The sequence below is a fragment of the Arvicola amphibius genome, chromosome 10 (assembly GCF_903992535.2).
Source record: "Arvicola amphibius chromosome 10, mArvAmp1.2, whole genome shotgun sequence".
NCBI lineage: Eukaryota > Metazoa > Chordata > Mammalia > Rodentia > Cricetidae > Arvicola > Arvicola amphibius.
This window is the reverse complement of record NC_052056.1, coordinates 121,176,964-121,196,212: the sequence shown is the minus strand read 5'-3', so window position 1 is coordinate 121,196,212 and position 19,249 is coordinate 121,176,964. Positions and strand designations below refer to the sequence as shown.

Below are 19,249 nucleotides of genomic sequence, written 5' to 3'. Positions count from 1 at the left end.
GGATGCATTGCTGATGGAATCTGGAATCTTCCTTGAAATGGACTGTACACTACTGTGACCTGGTGCCCTTGAACGTGCCATTTTTGGAGACTGGACAGATGTTGAGGAACACAATGGTACCGCCTTCACTCCAGCAGCTGTGAGCAGCACAGTGTTGATGGGATGTGTGTTTCTCAATTCTTCCACACCAATATAATGCGCGTTTTCCAAGTACATGGATTCTGGGGTCGGACCCTTTCTGCTTTAGTCTCCGCTGGCATTGTCCCAATGACAAGTCCTGTTCTCCACATCTGTTTTCCACCAAGTCACCTCAGGCACCTGCACCCCCCCCCCCCACAGGCACCTGGTGCAGTGTAGCCTGCAGAACTGTTGGTGGTGTGGTGTTATCTCTGAGACTGGGGAGTGGTCTCTTGGAACTGTTACATGTCATCATGGTATCCCTGCTTGTTTCTTCTACACTGGCCACAACTGGAGTGGCTGCCTGGTCACAGGCTCTCCTGAATTGTTTCCCTCAGAAGTGGGTAAGATTCCCATTTCCCGCCGGGCGGTGGTGGCACACGCCTTTAATCCCAGCACTCGGGAGGCAGAGGCAGACGGATCTCTGTGAGTTCGAGGCCAGCCTGGTCTACAAGAGCTAGTTCCAGGACAGGCTCCAAAGCCACAGAGAAACTCTGTCTCAAAAAACCAAAAAAAAAAAAAAGATTCCCATTTTCCCACCAGGCTCAACCTCCCAGCAGGTAAGGCTTTCTCAGGCTCATCTGTATCAGTCTGTCCTTTTTAGCAGGGCTGGATAATTGTCCATTGGTGTGCTGTCTGTGTGCTGAATTTTCCAACCGGGACGGCAGGAGTCAGTTGTGCGAGGGTCTGATGGCCTAGCAAGGTCTGGGGCCCTATTATACCTGTTTAAAAACAACAGCTTTCCGGAAGCTGAAGCGGTGGCTCCACAGCTAAGAGCACTTATTCTTGCGGAGGACGTTGATTTGGTTCTCAGCTCCCACACTGTGGCTCACAAACACCTGTAACTCCTATTCCAGAGGATCCAATGCCCTCTTCTGACCTCTGTATTCATCCAGACAAACATATAGAAAATAAAATAAATGAATAACATTTTAAATCTACATTTGAAAATAATGGCTTTAAAAATAAGACAATTAATAGTTTTACGAAGGCCTCATTCACTCACATGTATGCAATTCATGTTTCACTCCCATTCTGTGGCTCTAGTGTCCCCTGGGTCACACGAACCTCACCACGACATGATCAGGTTGTCACCGCTCCTGGGAGTCTGCCAAAGAATGGACCCGTGGTGTCATAGGGTGACCTGGAGCAGCTGGCAGACTGGTGAAGGGTCTTAGCTGTCTTAGTTGGCATTTGTCATTGCTGCCATCTCTGCAAGAAGGAGATGGTCTCTCCTTGTGTTTTCAATGTGTGTCTTCACCTCTTAGCTTATAGGTTCTCTAGTGGTGTTATTGTCCATGCATTTGGGGCGACTGTGTACACTATGAACTGGAAGGTAGATCTAGTGCTGGGTAGCTTAGCAGATAAAAATTCATAATGTGCAAGCCTGACACCCCAAGTTCAACCCCAGGAACCCATTGTGGAAGGAGAGACTTCACTCCAGAGGAGCTGTCTACTGACCTCCACATGCCGTGACATGTCCTCCCTCACCGCTGGTGGTGATGATGGTGGTGATGAAGGCAGACCTGTCCTTAAATGTGCATTTAGTGGACACTCCAGCCATAGAGATCAATTGTCTCCAGGGAAATTAAAACACAGAACTGCGTTCTCCTGATGAGGTATGTCTGGAGAACTGAGAACTCATTAAAATCCACAATGTGGGGCCTGGAGAGATGGCTCAGCGTTAAGAGCACTGCCAGCTCTTGCAGAGACCTGGTTTCAATTCTTAGCATCCACATGGCAACTCACAGCCAACCGTGACTTCAGTTCCAGGGGATTCAATGCCTTCTTCTGATCTCTGTGGGCACCAGGCACACACATGGTACCCAGGCATGCATGCAGACAAATTACTTGTACATATAAAATAGCAATTTTTAAATCTCACAAAATCCAAACTGTTGCTGGCACAGTGGTGGGATCCTAAGCCTTCAGGAGGCTGAGGCAGGGGGACTGCAAGGGTAGGATCAGCTTTAGTCATACTTTGAGACCCTGTCTCAAAAAAAAAAAATCTTCAGGGGGTTATAAAAATAAGATGTGAAGGTAAAAAGAGGCATGGGGCAGTTGGAGCAATATGATCATGATACATTGTGTTTGTGTGTGAGGTCAAAAAATTAACTTCAAATGTTCCTTGAGAAACCCAAGTGTTTAGTAACTGCATTGATACTATTTTTACACGTCTACTGTATATTTAGCACGGGGCAAAGCCAATGAAAATTTAAAACATATTGATTATTTCTCCTCCTCCTCTTCTTTCCTTCCTTCTCTTCTTTTTATTTTGTGTATGACGAGCATTTTGCCTTCATGTATGTCTATGCTTCACATGTGTGCCTGGAAGTCAGAAGAGGGCATCATGCCCCCACAGAACTGAGCTTAAGGGTGATTGTGCAACCACATGTGGGTGCAAGAGCAGAGAGTGCTCTTAACCACTGAGCCATCTCTAACAGCCGCCATCTTGGCTCCTTGGCAAGCAGTGGAGCTTAGGAAAATAAGCCGAGTCCAAGGATGCCAGGATGCACTTAACAGATTCCCAAGAATAAAAATGGTGCCACCCTGAGCATCAGTGACGGCATTGACATTAGTGAAGCAGATCAAATGCCCATAAACCTGTAATAAGCTCATTGCCGCCTCCAGATTGCCATGATGTGGGCTCACTGCGCAGGCGCCTGGCTACCTTCCCTGTACTGCACTGTGTGGATACTGATAAGGGACGTGTCTCTTCTCTGGAGGTGTCCAGCTAGGGCTGGAGGGATGGCTCCACTGTTGAGAGCACTTGCTGATCTTCCAGAGGACATGAGTTCAGTTCCCAGTACCCATCCAGTCTTGATTGGATCTTGATTTCAGTTGACCAAGGAAGGTACGTTTGTTTTTATCTTGGGTCCAGTTTTTCTGGGCTGGTATAGGGAGACATCTGCTGGTCACTGTTTTAAAAGCTTTTTTGCTATAGAAAAGTTTTTAAAGGGTCTGCAAAGCAAACAGGATAGCATGCTGCCCCAACCCGTCTAGCCACTATATTTTCGTATGGACCTCCACCTCTCTATCCAGCTCCGTCATTTTTGTGGTTCCGTCTGGTAAGAGTCTATCAAGCACACCCAGGCTGAACGCCACGCACGCTAGCGATGTGTCTGTGGCTAGCCGACTCACAGCTCTATCGAGTCAGAAAGTTCTCGTCACTGCGCAAATGTCCTTCCCCCGGCAACCCCCACCGGGCGGGCGACAATTGTTCCGAGTGACCACTGTAGATTAGCTCTGCTTGCCCCAGACAGTCACACAGATGCCATCGCATGGTGCATGCCCTTTTGTATCTCCATTCTTTCACAATATCCGGGAGGGTCTTCCACGCTCTCTCAAACCCTTTACTTTGCTTTTATTGCTACGTTGGGTCTTCAGTGCAGATGGGCCACATCCATTCTCTGGTTGATGGGTCTTTGGACTGTGTCCAGTTCCAGGCCATTCTGAATGAAGCCGTGCACGGGCTGAACTTGGTGTTCCAGTCTTTTGTGGGCCTGGGTTTACATCGCTCTTGTGTAAATACTTAGGGGTGAAGTGCTGATCAAAGGCTAGAGCTGTGGCTGACTTCATTAGAAACTGCCAGACTCCCTTCCCTGCCAGCAACTGACATGGAGCTCAGTCACATTTGGTGGTGTTGGTCACCTGACCTCTTCTGGTGAAATCTTCATTTCTTTTATTCCATTTCTCTGAAAATTAATTGTCTTGAGCACTGTGTTCAGTGATCATTTATCTACTTTTCTTTGTAATAAGGTCCAGTCAAGTCTTTTGACCAATTTTTAAAGTTTTTTCTTATTACTTCTCTCTCTCTCTCTCTCTCTCTCTCTCTCTCTCTCTCTCTCTCTCTCTCATGTGTGTGTATGTGAACCAAGGAACAGCGTCTGCCACGTGGGGCCCAGGAATCAAACTCAGATCATCAGGCTTGGTGACAGGTTTAAACTGGGAAGGCTTTTGCTCAGTGTGCATGTCCCTTTAAATAATGCATCTGACTTAATTATACACATGCCCAAATGTGCATATGAAGTTAATAGGGGATTCTCCCTGACGTTCGCTCAGAGGACACAGTTTGCCTCACTGCACATGCACCCAAGCCACTGCAGGAGCGATCGGTGTCTCCTGCTCTCACCTCAGACACAACTGCAGGGAGACGAATAGAATCTACCACTAAATGGCTGTTAGGACAGATGCATCCCTTGTTCAGGGTGTGTGCCTGCAGTCCGGTGCTTGGGGTGCAAGTCGGAGTTCCTAGTTTGCTAAGAGGCAGTTGGTGCATTGTTCAGAGGTGTGTGTGCACAGCGTGTGCAGATCAAGGCCCCAGGCTGTCAAATGCATCATTAGGAAGGCAGTGTGTTTGTAGCCCGAACCAAGCAGAGTCCTGGGTTGCCACTCTGTTCCCTATGCTTGCTGCCTCATCTTGAGGCACGGTTTCTTGATGATCCAGAAGCCAGCCATTTCAGCTGTGTTGACTTGCTAGTGAGCTCCCAGCACCTGCCTGTCTCTGCCGCTGAATGCTGGAGTTATGGGCACAGGCAGCTGTGCCTGAGTTTTTAGCTGGGTGGCCTCGTGACCGCGCAGGCTCTGAAATGAAGCGGCTGGTTCCCGGTACAGAGGCTTTGGAGCTGTAGTTTTAGTTTCCCTTCCTTCTGAGAAGCTTCATCGCTGGAGTCTAACCTCCATCTTTTTCTCCAACGTTATCTCTCTGCATCTCATCTGAGAACACTCTCTGCTGTTCTCTGGTTGGAAAATACTCTTATTTGGTTTTAATCATTTTATTGATAAATTTTACACTCATATGTAGATTTAAGAGCACCTCAATTTACAGACTGCAGGTTTGGCAGCACACTACATCTCTGTGTGTACACATAGTAGGACCGCATGTTTGGCTACACACTGCATCTCTGTGTGTGCACATGGTAGAAGGGGAGGGCTAAGCTGTAGAGCTGGACTCAGCTGGACTTGTGGGAAGCTAATGATTACTGCTCCATCTCTTGAAATAATTTTCCACTTCTTCCCTGAAGTAGTTTTGGTACAAAAACCAAACAGAACAAAACAAAAAAACCTACCAACCTTTTAAAGAGTTAATTTAAATTGTGCGTCTGTGCCCCTGTGTGTGAGGTGCCTGTGGAGGTCAGAAGAAGCGGTAGTGAGCCGCATGCCATGGAACTGAATTCAGTCGTTCTGCAAGAGCAGTGGGCACTCCTAACTGTTCAGCTGTCTCCAGCCTTTGGACAGAGCCGGTCACTTCAGGGTAACCGTGTGAGTCCCCTACCTTTGTTTGTACAGTGACAGCCACTTCAGGGTGTTTGAGGACCTTGGCCTGTCTTTTCCACTTTGGTGTTCGAGGTTTGGCCTGTCTCTTCCAGGCTGGTGTTCGAGGACCTTGGCCTTTCTCTTCCAGCTGTGCCTTTACTACCTCCCACCTGCTCTGCTCCCCCATGAAGTTATACATGCTAACCCTGTCACCTCTAGGGGGTGATGGAGGCACACTGCAATGCCCTGGAGCATCTCTTCCTTGTTCTTGGCGACTGAGTCCTGGGTTGTCTTTGATTTCTGACCATATGGTGGTACCCAAGGAAGATGTGCTCTGACTGTGACGTAATTACTTGTGGAGCATGCTGTCACATCTTCTAATACATAGTTCACATGCTGAGCCTGGAGCTTGCAGGGGTACTGTGTCCCGGGTCCTCCAGAGGTGATTGAGCTGCCTTCCCTGTGATGCCTTGAGTCGCTTTGCCTGTGTCAGCCCAGTGAAGTTCCTTGACTTCCCTCAGGGATTATAACCTGTAAACCACGTCAAACCTTTCGCCCCCCAACTCACTTTTGGTCAGAGTTTCATCTCAGCAACAGAAAGCAGACTAAGAAACCGACCCATCTCTCTTCTGGGAATTCCGAGGTGAATTCAGACAGTTAACTCTCATCAAGGACAGAGCCAGGAAGCGAGGCCTGGGTCGGGCTGGTTCATTTCAATTTTTATTTTGTGTATGTGTGTATGTGGGGGGATGGGTATGCACATGTGTGTGCATACATGTGAAAGCCAGGGAACAACCTGTGTTCTTCTGCAGGAGTCATCCACTCTGGGCTGTTTATCAGGATAAACGCTCCTGACAGTTGTCCATTAGCAATCTCTTTGAAACTGAATTTCTCACGGCCTGGAACACAAGGGTCAGGCTGTCTGGCTATCTGGCCGGCAAGTCCCAGGGACCTGCCAGTCACTGTGTCCCACGTGTGGGACTCGATGTACGTGCCGTCATGCCCGGCTTTTCCATATGAGTCCTGGGGCTCACGCAGGTCTTCATAGTTGCACTGAGACATCTCAGCTCCTAGGCTGCTCTCAAGCCTGGCTCTGCCTTTTAGCAGACCTTGGCTGTGGTTTGTAACATCCCCCCAGTTTCCTCACCGACCTCAGCAGGATAACAAACTCAGAATTAATATGAAATAAGACACTGCAAGTCAAGCCTTTAGAATGGTATTGCACACAATAGGTGCTGGGTTTCTGCCAGATGCCACTGCTGTTACACACACACACATACACACACACACACTGTGTGCTTCTTAAAGGTGGCTATGTTCTGAGAATTAGTCAGTTTTAGTCAGAATTAGTCAGTTTTGTTACTATAAAAGACTGGTCCACGGTAACCCACTGCAGACCTGGTCTACATGGCATAGCCTGTGAGCCCCATATGCATGAACATTTGTGCACACACATTGGCTCCACACCCACATAGGGTGTTACCTTACTGAATGCTGTGGTCAACTTCGACACGACGGTGAGTATTTGTGAATCCAAGCATCCCTAAGCATGGAAAAGCATGCTAAAGACACGGTGGGATATGTTAGCGTTACCATCACCTCGGCCCGTTACTGTTCCAGGGTTTGGCATCTGTTTTGTTGCAGGCCTAGACCCACGGTAGACGTTTCTACATAAGTGACCTGCAGAGGAATGTTCTGTTCCCACAGAGAGAAGAAGTGAGGAAGCGACACATCCGTCTGCACATGGAAGGGACGCTCACAGCCCGGGACAAGGTCGGAGTGCAGGACTTTGTGCTGCTGGACGCCTATACCAGCGAATCCGCCTTCCTGGAGAATCTTCGCAAGCGGTTCAGAGAGAACCTCATCTATGTACCGTAACCATTCCCATTCCCCAGCTGCCTTTACAGTCTGTCCTCTTCCTGTGCACAGCCTGGATGACCTTGAATGGCCCCACCACAAAGGGCACGTAGGCGGTGCTCTCCACCCAGCTGGGTAGAGACAGGAGTAACTTAAACCACCCTACGCCACAAGAGACACTCCATCAATTTACCTAAGTTGAGAATCCAGGAGCAGTCTAGGGTTTCAGGCAGCCACTGCTCTGCTCTGCCTTTCTTCCTGATGCAGTTTCTCTTGGCTTAACAGCAGGATAACAGCCGGTCCCCGAGTGGGCGTCTGGGCATTAGCTTCACTGGTTGAACATGCAGGGCGTCTTGCTTCCGTGCGCTCCAGACCCCGCGCTAGCCTCCCACTGCCAGCGCTTCTCCAGACTCCAGCTGAGACTCTGCTCAGATTCACGTCCACGTGCTCATGTTTACAATCTAACCCCTGCCAAAGACCCCTCGGAACACAGTTACAAACAAGCAAGGCACTATGTCTTAATGCAGAAACAAAAATATTTGTGTCCCTTTGAAAACATGTGGGGCGCTTTCAGATTCTGAATTTGCTGTCTCACACCACAGAGGACCAGATGTCTACATCAAACAGGTTTTTAATCACTAGGACAAAAATCAACTGTGGGTCCAGGAGAGAGAAGAGCATTCTGATAAAAATTCTCCGCTACTTTAATCAATGTAACCAGAGCCTTGAGGGTGGGAAGCTGTGCCTGGTCTCAGGGTCAGTCCTGATGACCCTGTGACCCCACGTCATTTACACTTTGCTAATACAGAGTTTGTTTCCATTGTACAGCTAAGGGTGATGATTCTGAAAGTCAGGATAAAACATACAATTTAAGAAATATTTTTTCTAGTAACCTTCAACATACTGAATTATAACATATAATACAGTATATACTACATATATAGTATATGCACACACCATATAGTATAATACATATAAACATATACATAGTATATATACACACTTTATAGTATGTATACACATGCACACTCACTATAAGACAAATATTTTTGTTTCTGTTGAGATCCTGTCCCCTCCTCTATGGAACCTTCTGGAAGCCCTGTAGCTAATTCGCCTTTCCACGAGGTTACCGTCTGCACACCTCTGAACGTGACACTATTCGTACACAGAATTCCTCACGTGTGGTGTGGTCCCTTCCTTCAGACATACATCGGGACCCTGCTTGTGTCCGTGAATCCGTACCAGGAGCTGGGGATCTACACTGCCAGCCAGATGGAGCTTTATCAAGGGGTTAACTTCTTTGAGCTACCACCACACGTGTAAGCAGCTGCTCCAGGGTCATGACTGAACCTAGATGCCTTTTTCCCCCACTGTATATTTTTCCGTCTCTCTTCCTTCTTCATGTCTGTCTGTCCATCTGTCTGTCCATCAGTCCATCCCCCGTCTCCGTGAAGGATGCTCCTTAGGTCCTGCAGTTTTGCATGCAGAAGCAGTAGAAAATGAGGAGGGTTCTTTGTGGAGCCTCAGAAATGTCAGTGACTAGAGTCATCTTCTCTGGGATGTGGCTGCTGTGGCGCCACCTGCTGGTGCCTGAGAGTCACTACAGCTAAGGGCCCCTTTGGTCTGGTCCTGAGCAACTCAACCTCCTGCGTCCCTCTGCTGCTAACTTCCAGGCTAGTTCTCCCCTTGGAGGCGAAGCCTCCTCTTAAAACATCTACAGATTTTTCCCTCAGCACCACCAGTGGTTACACCACTGAGTCCTGAGCTCTCCAGCTCTCAGGAGAGCTTAAGTTTCTCTTCTGATCCCAGGAATAAAATGCTCATGGTAGTCTCACCTCATGGGCTGACAGCATCAGAGTTTTAATCTTTGGTTTCCCCTGCACTCGAGGTGTTGAGGAAAGAGAAAACAGCATTTTGTCATATTTATAGAGCTATCTAATACTTAGACAAGATGTTTCTACCTACGGTTAATAGAATGTCTCACGGAGTGTGATTTAGCACCAGGCTTATTCTCAAAAGAAACATAAATGGATAAAAAAGTACACTTGATGGTAGACAGTGTGTTTGATTCACAATCTCTAGAATCAGATCGATTAGGCTGTCTCAGTCCCTTACTGTTGCTGGGATGAGCTATCATGGGGAAGGCAACTCGGGGGACAAATGGTCGAGTCCCCCTTGCAGGGGAAGGCTAAGGAGGCAGGAGTAGGAATCAGCTGGTCACAGCACATCTGCCATTGCAATGGGGAAGCAGAGATACTGTATCCTCACTACTGCTCAGTCTTCTGTCCCTAGTTACACAGCCCAAGATCCCAGGATCCCAGGCACGGCATCTGTGGTGGGCAGATCTTCTCTCTCAGTCTCCCACAGACCAGCCCACATCCCAGGTGATCCTAGATTCTGCCACGTTTGCAGTTACCGCCAACTTCACACGGGTAGATTCCGACAAGGTGCCCCTTGCCTTTAACTCTGCCACCGAAGTTTGTCATCAGTGTTCTCTGTGGCAGGCCTCTCAGACGATCCTGGCAGAGGGGTTTTTCTGAGGTGGTACAGTCTCTCTGTGGCTTTCCAGAAACAGGGTATCTGGTCTTTCTGCCCAGTCATTTAGAGACAGGGCAAGTGAGCAGCATTAAGAAGCAGCGTGCTTCTGTCCACTCTTCCGCTAGCTATGCCATCGCCGACAACGCCTACCGCATGATGTGCTCAGAGCTAAACAACCACTTCATCCTTATCTCTGGAGAGAGTGGGGCTGGGAAGACAGAGGCCTCCAAGAAGATCCTCCAGTACTTCGCAGTGACCTGCCCGATGACGCAGTCACTCCAAATAGCCCGAGACAGACTGCTGCTGTCCATTCCAATTCTGGAGGTGAGTGGCCTTGAGGACCCCTGTGGGAACTTCCAGGAGGCCCCCAAGGAAAAGGAGCCCTCTGCCTGGGTGCAGCAGTAAAAATAGGCAAGTGACTACTGAGAAAGAGGGGTTTGACAGACACTGTCATGGGGAAGGAGGTCACTGTCACATAACCTTGAAGTGAGGTGGGCAGGTTCGGATGCAATCCCCATCAGCCTCAGCAAAGCCCTCTGGCCCAGAGCCATCTTCCCAGCTGAGGAAGGTATCTGCTCAGGATGCTGGAGTCTCCAGAGGCCTTGGGCCGGGGGCACAAATGACAACGGCACATGGGATTAGTATCTCCTGCTAACTGAAATCATCTGGATTGTCACTGCTGCCATGACAATGCACCAACATGTGGGCTGGTGCAGAACAAGTCACTGCGCCCTGCGTGCCTGTCCTGTCTGTAGGAGATGCTCAGCTACGGTGGTTTGCAGCTGGTCCTTGGGTGTGAGGCGGGTGTAGCGACAGTTGCCAGTCACGCACACTGAAGGCACACACACTGTCCTGGGTGATTTCTAATAGCTCTCCTCTGAGATTCTAGGGGGACCCCCCTCGTTTTCCCTGTGTCAAAATACAGCATTAGAATGGGCTCCTCTGTGACTAGGGACCATTTTTAGAAGATAAAGTGTGGTTTCCCTCTTATGTTGTTGGGGGTGGGGACATGCCAAGCATAGTGAGCCAGAGTGACCCTGTGTGACATTTGTATTCAAAGGCTTTCGGAAATGCCAAAACACTCCGGAACGACAACTCCAGCAGATTTGGAAAATACATGGACATACAGTTTGACTTTCAGGTATGCCACAGTCCTGTGCAGGCTCTCGGGGACCCAGGTAACTTTTGGGAAAGAGGCATTATTGACCCAAGCGGTGGGAAAATCCAGGATCAGGATGATTTTTAAAAGTCTGCGTGTGGGTGTGTGTATAGGCATGCGTGGGGTGCTCTCCTAAGCACACGGCACCCACACCGAGGTCAGAGGACATTTCAGTCCTCACCTGCTTTGTTTGAGACAAGGTCTCCTGTTCCATCGCTCTACAGGTCAGGCTAGCTAGCCTGTGAACTTCCTGGGGATCTCTGCTTCCCATCTCCTTTCTGTAAGAGCAGGATATGCGCTGTCTCTCCAGGCATGCAAAAAAAAAAAAAAAAAAAAAAAAAACCAAAAAACAAAAACAAAAAACTTTTCAAAATCACCACCAGAGTCAATAGAGATGAGGTCATCTTTCCAACTGGAGAGATGGCTCAGAGGTTGAGAGCACTGGCTGCTCTTCCAAAGGGCCTGAGTTCAAGTCTCCACAACCACATGATGGCTCACAAGCATACATAAATAAAAATAAAATAAACTCATCCAATCCAATGACACAAAGTGTTAATAGTGATTTTAGGAGACCTTTACCTCACACCATACACAAAAATTAAATTGTGTGAGTTAGCAAGATGGTTTGGTGTGCGCAAGCACTTGCTCCACAAGGGTGATGGCCATGGTTTGGTCCCCAGAACCCACATGGTGGAAGGAAGGAACAACGAAATCCTGAAAGTTGTTCTCTGACGTCCACATATATGCTATGGTACATGTGCATGCCTGCTTGCACACACCTACACATACTAATACATACACATTTTAAGTTATTTTAAAATTAGCACGGGAGACTATAGTCCAAAACATTAAATGGTAAAACAAGCTGAGAAAGTACCTTCCTGACCTTGTAGTGGGCAAAAAACAGAGCCTAAAAACATCAATCATTGACCCTGAGAGATTGTTATTCATTCAAATCTTAAAGCACTTGGGAGATGAGGTGGAAGAGTGCAAGCTCAGGGCTAGCCTGGACTACACAGTAAAGCTGAAGTCAGTCTGCTACTGAGACTCCCCCCAAACCACCCTAAGCTAGACCACTGCAGTTGGTCAGGCCCACCGCAGGAGAGGGCTTGTCAGAGCCACCCCCTGCATTTTTTGTTTCACAGGGCATCCCCGTAGGTGGGCACATCATCAGTTACTTGATCGAAAAATCCCGCGTTGTCTACCAAAACCACGGGGAGCGGAATTTCCACATCTTCTACCAGTTGCTAGCAGGTGGTGAAGTGGAGCGCCTCACCTCCCTGGGGCTTGAGCAAGACCCCCAGCTCTATAAGTACCTCTCCCAGGTTGGTGGCCCTCGGGAGGAGGGAGCTGGGTCTTTGCTGTTCTGGCTGTACCCTTCTGCACGATACAAGCAAGCTAACACATCTTCTCTGGTGGCCGAAAGCCTTCTCCCCTTGGTAAAGCAACCCAATGTCTAATTCCCGGTGAAAATTAGATTCGGTTGAACAATCTCAGAAACAGAGGGAACACCACCAGGGGCAGGACACTGGCCTCAAATGTGCAAGGCCCTGGGTTTGAAACCCGGCACAAACTAAAATGAACAAACATGTTGGAGCCAACCCTCAGATATGTAGATGTGGTCCTTCCAGAGCGGGATGGGATGCCAGAGCTGATACAGGGATGCAGCTCAGTGGTCCAGCACCGGCTGAGGATGCTCAGGGTCCTGGTTTTCAGTGTCACACACACTCCCGTTAGGTTTGTCATGCAGTCAAGGTAGAGTTGCTGGTGCAGGTCTGACAGGCATTGCTGTCCCTCTCTGCCCCATCCACCAGTCTGGAAAGAACTCTCCCCAGCTCCCTGCCTTCCCCTTTGAGAGCTCCACTGTGAGGTGGAAAGAGCACGGCCGTCCCTGAGTGGGCCTGGGAGTTAGCACTGTCAGAGGGACATTCAGAGGTTAACTCCGAAGCATTCATTTCTCTGCATCCTGTGCCAGGGTTCTAAGGTACCCAGGCTGTGTGAAGCATGTGATCCCATTAGCACCTTTCTTTGCTCAGAGCTTTCCCCCCCCACCACTTCCTCCTCACTGGGCCTGGCTTTGCACTGAGGTGGCCAGGCAGAATGCAGGGGGGAGAGAGCAAACGTTACAGGAAAGCAGCGTGGCACAGAACCCATGGGAGGAAAGCAGGAATGACTTTAAAGAGCCAAGTCAAACGGAGAGGAGCAAAGACTCTCCTACGTCTGAGAAGCCCACAGCTGGTTCTCAGAGCCAGGCTGATGTGGGTTTGCTTTGCGTTTCTTTTTAAGGACCTCTTTTCCCAGTGTAACCACGTGTCTGTCATCTTTGGTGCCTGATCTGGGACTGACTGAAACAGAGTGAAGTGAGAGAAGCCTCAGTCACTTCTCCAAACATCTGGTGTTCCCTTTGAGAATCACATCTCTCTCTTGGAGACACACAGACAGACACACAGACATGGACAGAGACACGGACAGAGACACAGACACACAGACAGACAGACACACAGAGACACAGACACACAGACAGACACAGAGACAAAGACACACAGACACAGAGTCACAGACAGACACACAGACACAGACAGACACACAGACACAGACACACACCTTTATTTTTATAGATTTTTCCCCTGACCCAACTGCTTTAACCAGAACCATATGCCCCACTGGCTTTGCCAATGAGTGTTTGTGTTGTTTTGTTTTTAGCCCATTTCTTTTTCTTTCTTTCTTTCTTTCTTTCTTTCTTTCTTTCTTTCTTTCTTTCTTTTTTTTTTTTTTTTTTTTTGGATTTTCGAGACAGGGTTTCTCTGCAGCTTTAGAGCCTGTCCTGGAGCTAGCTCTTGTAGACCAGGCTGGTCTCGAACTCACAGAGATCCGCCTGCCTCTGCCTCCCGAGTGCTGGGATTAAAGGCGTGCGCCACCACCGCCCGGCCTTTTAGCCCATTTCCTGATGCCCCACAATGTCGGGGAAATGTCCAGCAGTTTGCACTGCTCTAAACCAACTGTGTGTCTCAGAGAGACAGATGTGCACACGCTGTGCCTGCAGGGGGCAGGAAAAGATGTGGGAAGGGACAGCTGCTCAGATTCCATGGAGATCCATTCTAGGACCCGTCATAGGTGCTCAGCTCAAGTCTTATATAAAACACCAAAGAGTTTGCATATGACCTACGCATCCTCCTGTATATGCTAAGTTGTCTTCAGGTCCTTTGCCTGACCAAATACAATACAAATGCTGCTTTAGGAAGTTACGGGGGCTGTGGAGATGGCTCAGTCAGTAAAGTGCTTGCCCTCCAAGCATGAGGACCTGAGTCTGAATCCCTGTCATCCACATCAAAAGTGTGAGGAGGCAGAGACAAGAGAGAGGGCCCTTGAGGCTCAAATCCAGCCAGTCTAACTGAAGGGGACTCCCACATAGTCGGGGTTTCTTCCCAGACCCCAGATAGGCACAAACCACCCCCAAACACCTGTTTTCACAGGGAGACCCCTTTGTTAGCCGGGAAGAGAAGCTGAAGTGGCTGCTTTCTGACTCGGTCCTTGCAAGCGTCATTTTTAAGAAAAGAAAGAGGGAATATCTGGGTTGGGATGGCCTAGGATGAGGTGGTAGAGGAGACAGAGGGCAAGGGAGAAGAGGGGAGGAACAAGGGAAAGGAGGTAGGGATATTTGTCTCAGAGACTTCGGGATAGAAAGAAGATGGATGTGACCCACAGGAAAATGGCAGTTTATAAAGGTAAAGGGGAAACCCCATGTTAGGAGTAAGTGTTTAATTTTAATTGGGCATATTAATTAGGTGAGCCTTTTTTGTTATTTGTTTTTTTTGTTTTTCAAGACAGGTTTTCTCTCTTTAGCTTTGGGGCCTGTTCTGGAACTAGCTCTTATAGACCAGGCTGGCCCCAAACTCAGAGATCTGCCTGCTTCTGCCTCCCGAGTGCCAGGATTAAAGGCGTGCGCCACCACCACATGGCTCAAAGAAGGTTCTGATTGCTAGATTTCAATACTTTGATAGCTGGACCTTGGTGGTAGACCTCAGGAGGAGGAAGTGGCCAAATAAGGGAACAGACCTTGGTGGCTAGCTTTAGAAATGTAATCTAACAGTTTTTAGCAAAGCAGAGGGACTGGGGAGAAGGCCAGTGCCCACCAGAGCCACATGTTCTAGGGGGTGAGTGTCCCTCACCAACCAAATCAGTGAGCCCCAGGATCAGTGAGAGACCCCGACTCAAAAAATAGGGTGGAGGGTGATCGACCTCTGACCTCTACGCACAGACTCATGGGCACAGTAATTAAACACCGCTATACTGTACTGTTTAGGGAATGATATCAGAAGTCTGCACATGCTCAGTGCTATGTAACTTACCTGAGTATTTTTGGTTGAATGTGAGGATACAGAACTCACAGACATGGAACTTGATTTTCTAAAACTGGGAATTTTATTCTGGCTGATTCTCAGTGAATACTGTCTACAATACAGATGTATTTTAATATGATGGATCTTTAGGTAGCCAACAAACTGGGAACACCTTTTATTCCAAATGCAAAATAACTTTTAAAATGTCTAAGCTGTTTCCTCTTTAAGGTGTGACATTGTAGGGCCAGCAACAATGGCTTAAGGGATAAATCCACTTGCATCAAAATCTGATGATGTAAGTTCTATCCCTGGCTGACACACGATTAATAAAAACCCAGAGACAACAAAATGCCACTACACCTGGCTTCACATAGAGGAGGAGAGAACCCACTCCTGCAGGTTGTATCTGATCTCCACATATCCTGGCATGCATATGCCCACACATACATACATACACACAATAAATAAATGCATGCAATAAAAATTGTGACATTAGTGGATCTGTTATTTAAAAGGCAGCACTCAAAATTAATTGAAAGTCTGATCCTGTCTCTACTGCCGATCAGTGCGTATTGCCTATCAGTCTGTCAAGTGCGCATCCTCCCCTCCTCCAGTGGGGCTGCCTCCAGTCTAGCCCTGGAGTGAGGGATTTTTGTTTGTTTTTGTTATTTGCTGAATATCCCCAAGCGCATCAGGGCCATCATCCAAATTTAAGCGCTGCTATTTCTTTGCATGTTTCAGCTGATCCCTTTTAGACAAACGCCTTCCAGCTATTTAGCAAAATAGAAGAGGAAATGTGGTTTAAAACAGGTGCTGAAAATATTGATCACTAGCTTTGAAAGTTTCTCAGGACAGGGATTTTTTTTTTTTTTTTTTTTTTTTTTTTTTTTTTTTGGTTTTTCGAGACAGGGTTTCCCTGTAGTTTCTAGAGCCTGTCCTGGAACTAGCTCTTGTAGACCAGGCTGGCCTCGAACTCAGAGATCCGCCTGCCTCTGCCTCCCGAGTGCTGGGATTAAAGGCGTGCGCCACCACCGCCCGGCAGGACAGGGATTTTTAAAGATGAAATACCAAATAAGATTGAAAATAAGAAGTCGCCATCAAACAATCTCTTCTAGGTGGTTTAAAAGCATGTCTACAGTTTGGGACATTACAGGAGTGGGTTCTGAATGATCAGAGAGCCACTCCAAGTTAGGAACAGGTGTGTGCATGTTCAACCGTCCTTAAAATGCCACAAACTGACCCAATTGTGTCATAGGGTCTCTGTGCCAGAGAGTCGCCTATCAACGACAAAAACGACTGGAAAACTGTGTTCAATGCCTTTTTAGTCATTGATTTCACAGAAGCTGACCTTGAGGTAAAGGCCCTGGGGTTCTGTCTGGATGGGAACTATCCTGTTTTCCTGGGGGTTTGGTCACTGTAAAATCACTGAATTTAGCAAATAAAGACACGTGTCAAGGCTGGAGGAACTGATAAGCAGTTAATGTCCCAGATATGTCTACGGGATAGAGCAGTCGACAGAGACCTGTGGCAGGGCAGTGGGATGGTGCAGTCAGTAGAGGTCTTGATCCCCAGAACCTGTGTTGAAAGCAGGTGGGGCTGGGGGAAAAGAAAAAAAAAAGAAAAAGAAAGCAGGTGTAGGAGCTGAAGAGATAGCGAAGTAGTTAAGAACACTTGTAGCTCTTGCAGACGATTTGTTTGGTTCCCATTACCCATGTCAAGTAGCTGGGAACCACTCATAACTCCAATTCCAGTGGACTCAATGTTAAATAATATTTTTAATAGTCTTATTTTATGTGTATGAGTGTTTTGCCTGCATGTATGTTGGTATATCCCATACATGCCTGATGCCCACATAGGCCAAAAGAGGGCGCCAGATCCCCTGGATCTGGAGTTACTGGTGGCTGTGAGCCATCATGTGGATGCTGGGGAAAGAACCCAGGTCCTCTGTAAGAGCAACACGGGCTCATAGCCACAGAGCCATCTCTCCAGCCCCCTAAGAAAAAGAAAGCCAGGTGTTCCTGTGCACACTTGTGATCTCAGCAATGAAGAGGCAGAGGAAAGGGGTCTTGGGCTCGCATGGTAAGTTCCAGGCCAGTGAGGGAACTGGTAAAAATAAACAAAAGGTAGACACGATGCCTGCACCCGAGATGTCCTCGGTTCCATGCACACAAATGCAAACACATGCATGCACATACATATGGACGTGCACACACATGAACATGCACATGTGACCATGAATAGGGTGACATATAGCACATATTGTAATGCAAGCACTTGGAGACAAATAACAAAGAATGCTGAGTGTAAATCTGCCTCATGTGTTGTATGGGAACAATTATAAAAGATCAGTCAGCCTAATCAAATAGAAAATGGGCATTTGCTCTTTGGTCAGCTTTGTTTCTGCAGTGTTCATAGAGGGAGGTGACATGGTCCCTGCCCAGGTTACACCCAGTCCTGATTAGAGCCACTGGGCTTGCACATTTATTCTTTATTTACTCTACAATTTTGAAACAAATTGCATCATAGATAAACATTAAATAGAAGTTTGGTTTTTGATTTTCCATTCTGATTATAAATCTGTTTATCTTTCAAGAACTAAAGGTTGTCTTATAAAATGAGAATATTTGAGACATGCTATTTGAAAACTGAATGGTTTACCTGTGGGGTTGGTTGGTTTGTTTTGAGACATGGTCTTGCTACATAGCCCATGCTGGCCTGGAACGCTAGTGATCCCCCTGCCTCAGCCTCCCAAGTGCTAGAGTTACAGGTATACATTATCTCTGCTAGTTGGGAATTTGTTTTATAAACTGTTTTTTAATAAGAATGTTTTTTTTTCTTTTTAGGAGAAAGGGTTTCTCAGTGTAACAGTCCTGTCTATCCTGGAACTCACATTGTAGACCAGGCTGGCCTCACAGAGATTAGCCTGCCTCTGCCTCCTCAGTGCTGGGATTAGAGGTGTGTGCCACCACCGCCGGGCTTATAAACTGATTTTATAAAATGGATCTCTGTAAGTTCGAAGCCAGCCTGGTCTACAGAACTAGTAACAGGGCAGCTAGGGCTATTTCACAGAGAAACCCTGTCTCAAAAAACCAAAAATAAATAAATAATAAAATGCTTATGTACTTATATTTTGTGCTGGGGAATGAGAGTGGCTCCCATCCAGCCTCTACTCCTCATTAAGATAATTAGTACCAGAAGTGACCAGGGCCCATTTCTAGCGAGGAGGCAGCTGGCTCTGTGATTGAGCTGGGATTTGGGGGAGGAGACATCTCAATGCACTTTGTCAAAGAGGTGCTGCTGACTTCTCTGCCTCTGTCCCCCGCTTGCCTACATCTCTAGAACCTCTTTGGGATCATTGCCAGCGTCCTACACCTGGGCAACATTTGTTTCAAGGAGGACAGACAAGGTTGTGCCCGCGTTCCGGACACGCACGAAATCAAGTGGATCGCCAAGGTGACCTTCCTTTTCTGAAGAGCAGTGGGGTGGGGTGCCCTGGTCCCCAGTGCCCAGGGCAGTCCAGATGGCCAGTACTACATGCTTCTGCTGATGCCAGTTAGGAAGATTATGGGGAGCTATGACCACTGAACTTGCTTCTGTCTTTTGTTTTGTTTCTGAGATAAGATCTCACTACACAGCCTAAGCTGGGCCTGGACTGGCATCATCCTGTCTCTGTCCCCTGAGAGATGAGATTACAGGAGTGAACCACCGTAGCTGGTTCAGTGAGGCCCCTTTCTCCCTAAAGTGATGAGGGTGGGGGACCCTGGATCTGGAGAGGACACAGGTTCTCTACAGTCACTGAATGAGAGCCAAATTCCTTCACGCAGCTCCTGGGGGTCTGCCCGGCGGTTCTCCTGGAAGCTCTCACCCACAGAAAGATTGAAGCCAAAACAGAGAAGGTGAAAAGGGAGAGATAATGTGTCCC

The 19,249-nt window shown here is 47.8% G+C and overlaps 1 protein-coding gene across 1 annotated transcript in view; it reads left to right on the top strand.

Annotated features, from left to right (window-relative positions):
• The first annotated feature begins 7,176 nt into the window (after nucleotides 1-7,176).
• Myo1h (myosin IH) overlaps nucleotides 7,177-19,249 on the top strand; it is a 37,218-nt gene continuing 25,145 nt past the window's right edge. Inside the window, exons 1-8 of the mRNA XM_038344541.2 lie at nucleotides 7,177-7,302; nucleotides 8,494-8,609; nucleotides 9,954-10,152; nucleotides 10,889-10,969; nucleotides 12,133-12,312; nucleotides 16,583-16,681; nucleotides 18,667-18,780; nucleotides 19,152-19,223. Of these exons, the coding sequence (XP_038200469.2) occupies nucleotides 7,177-7,302; nucleotides 8,494-8,609; nucleotides 9,954-10,152; nucleotides 10,889-10,969; nucleotides 12,133-12,312; nucleotides 16,583-16,681; nucleotides 18,667-18,780; nucleotides 19,152-19,223 (987 nt within the window). The remainder of the gene's footprint in view (nucleotides 7,303-8,493; nucleotides 8,610-9,953; nucleotides 10,153-10,888; nucleotides 10,970-12,132; nucleotides 12,313-16,582; nucleotides 16,682-18,666; nucleotides 18,781-19,151; nucleotides 19,224-19,249) is intronic.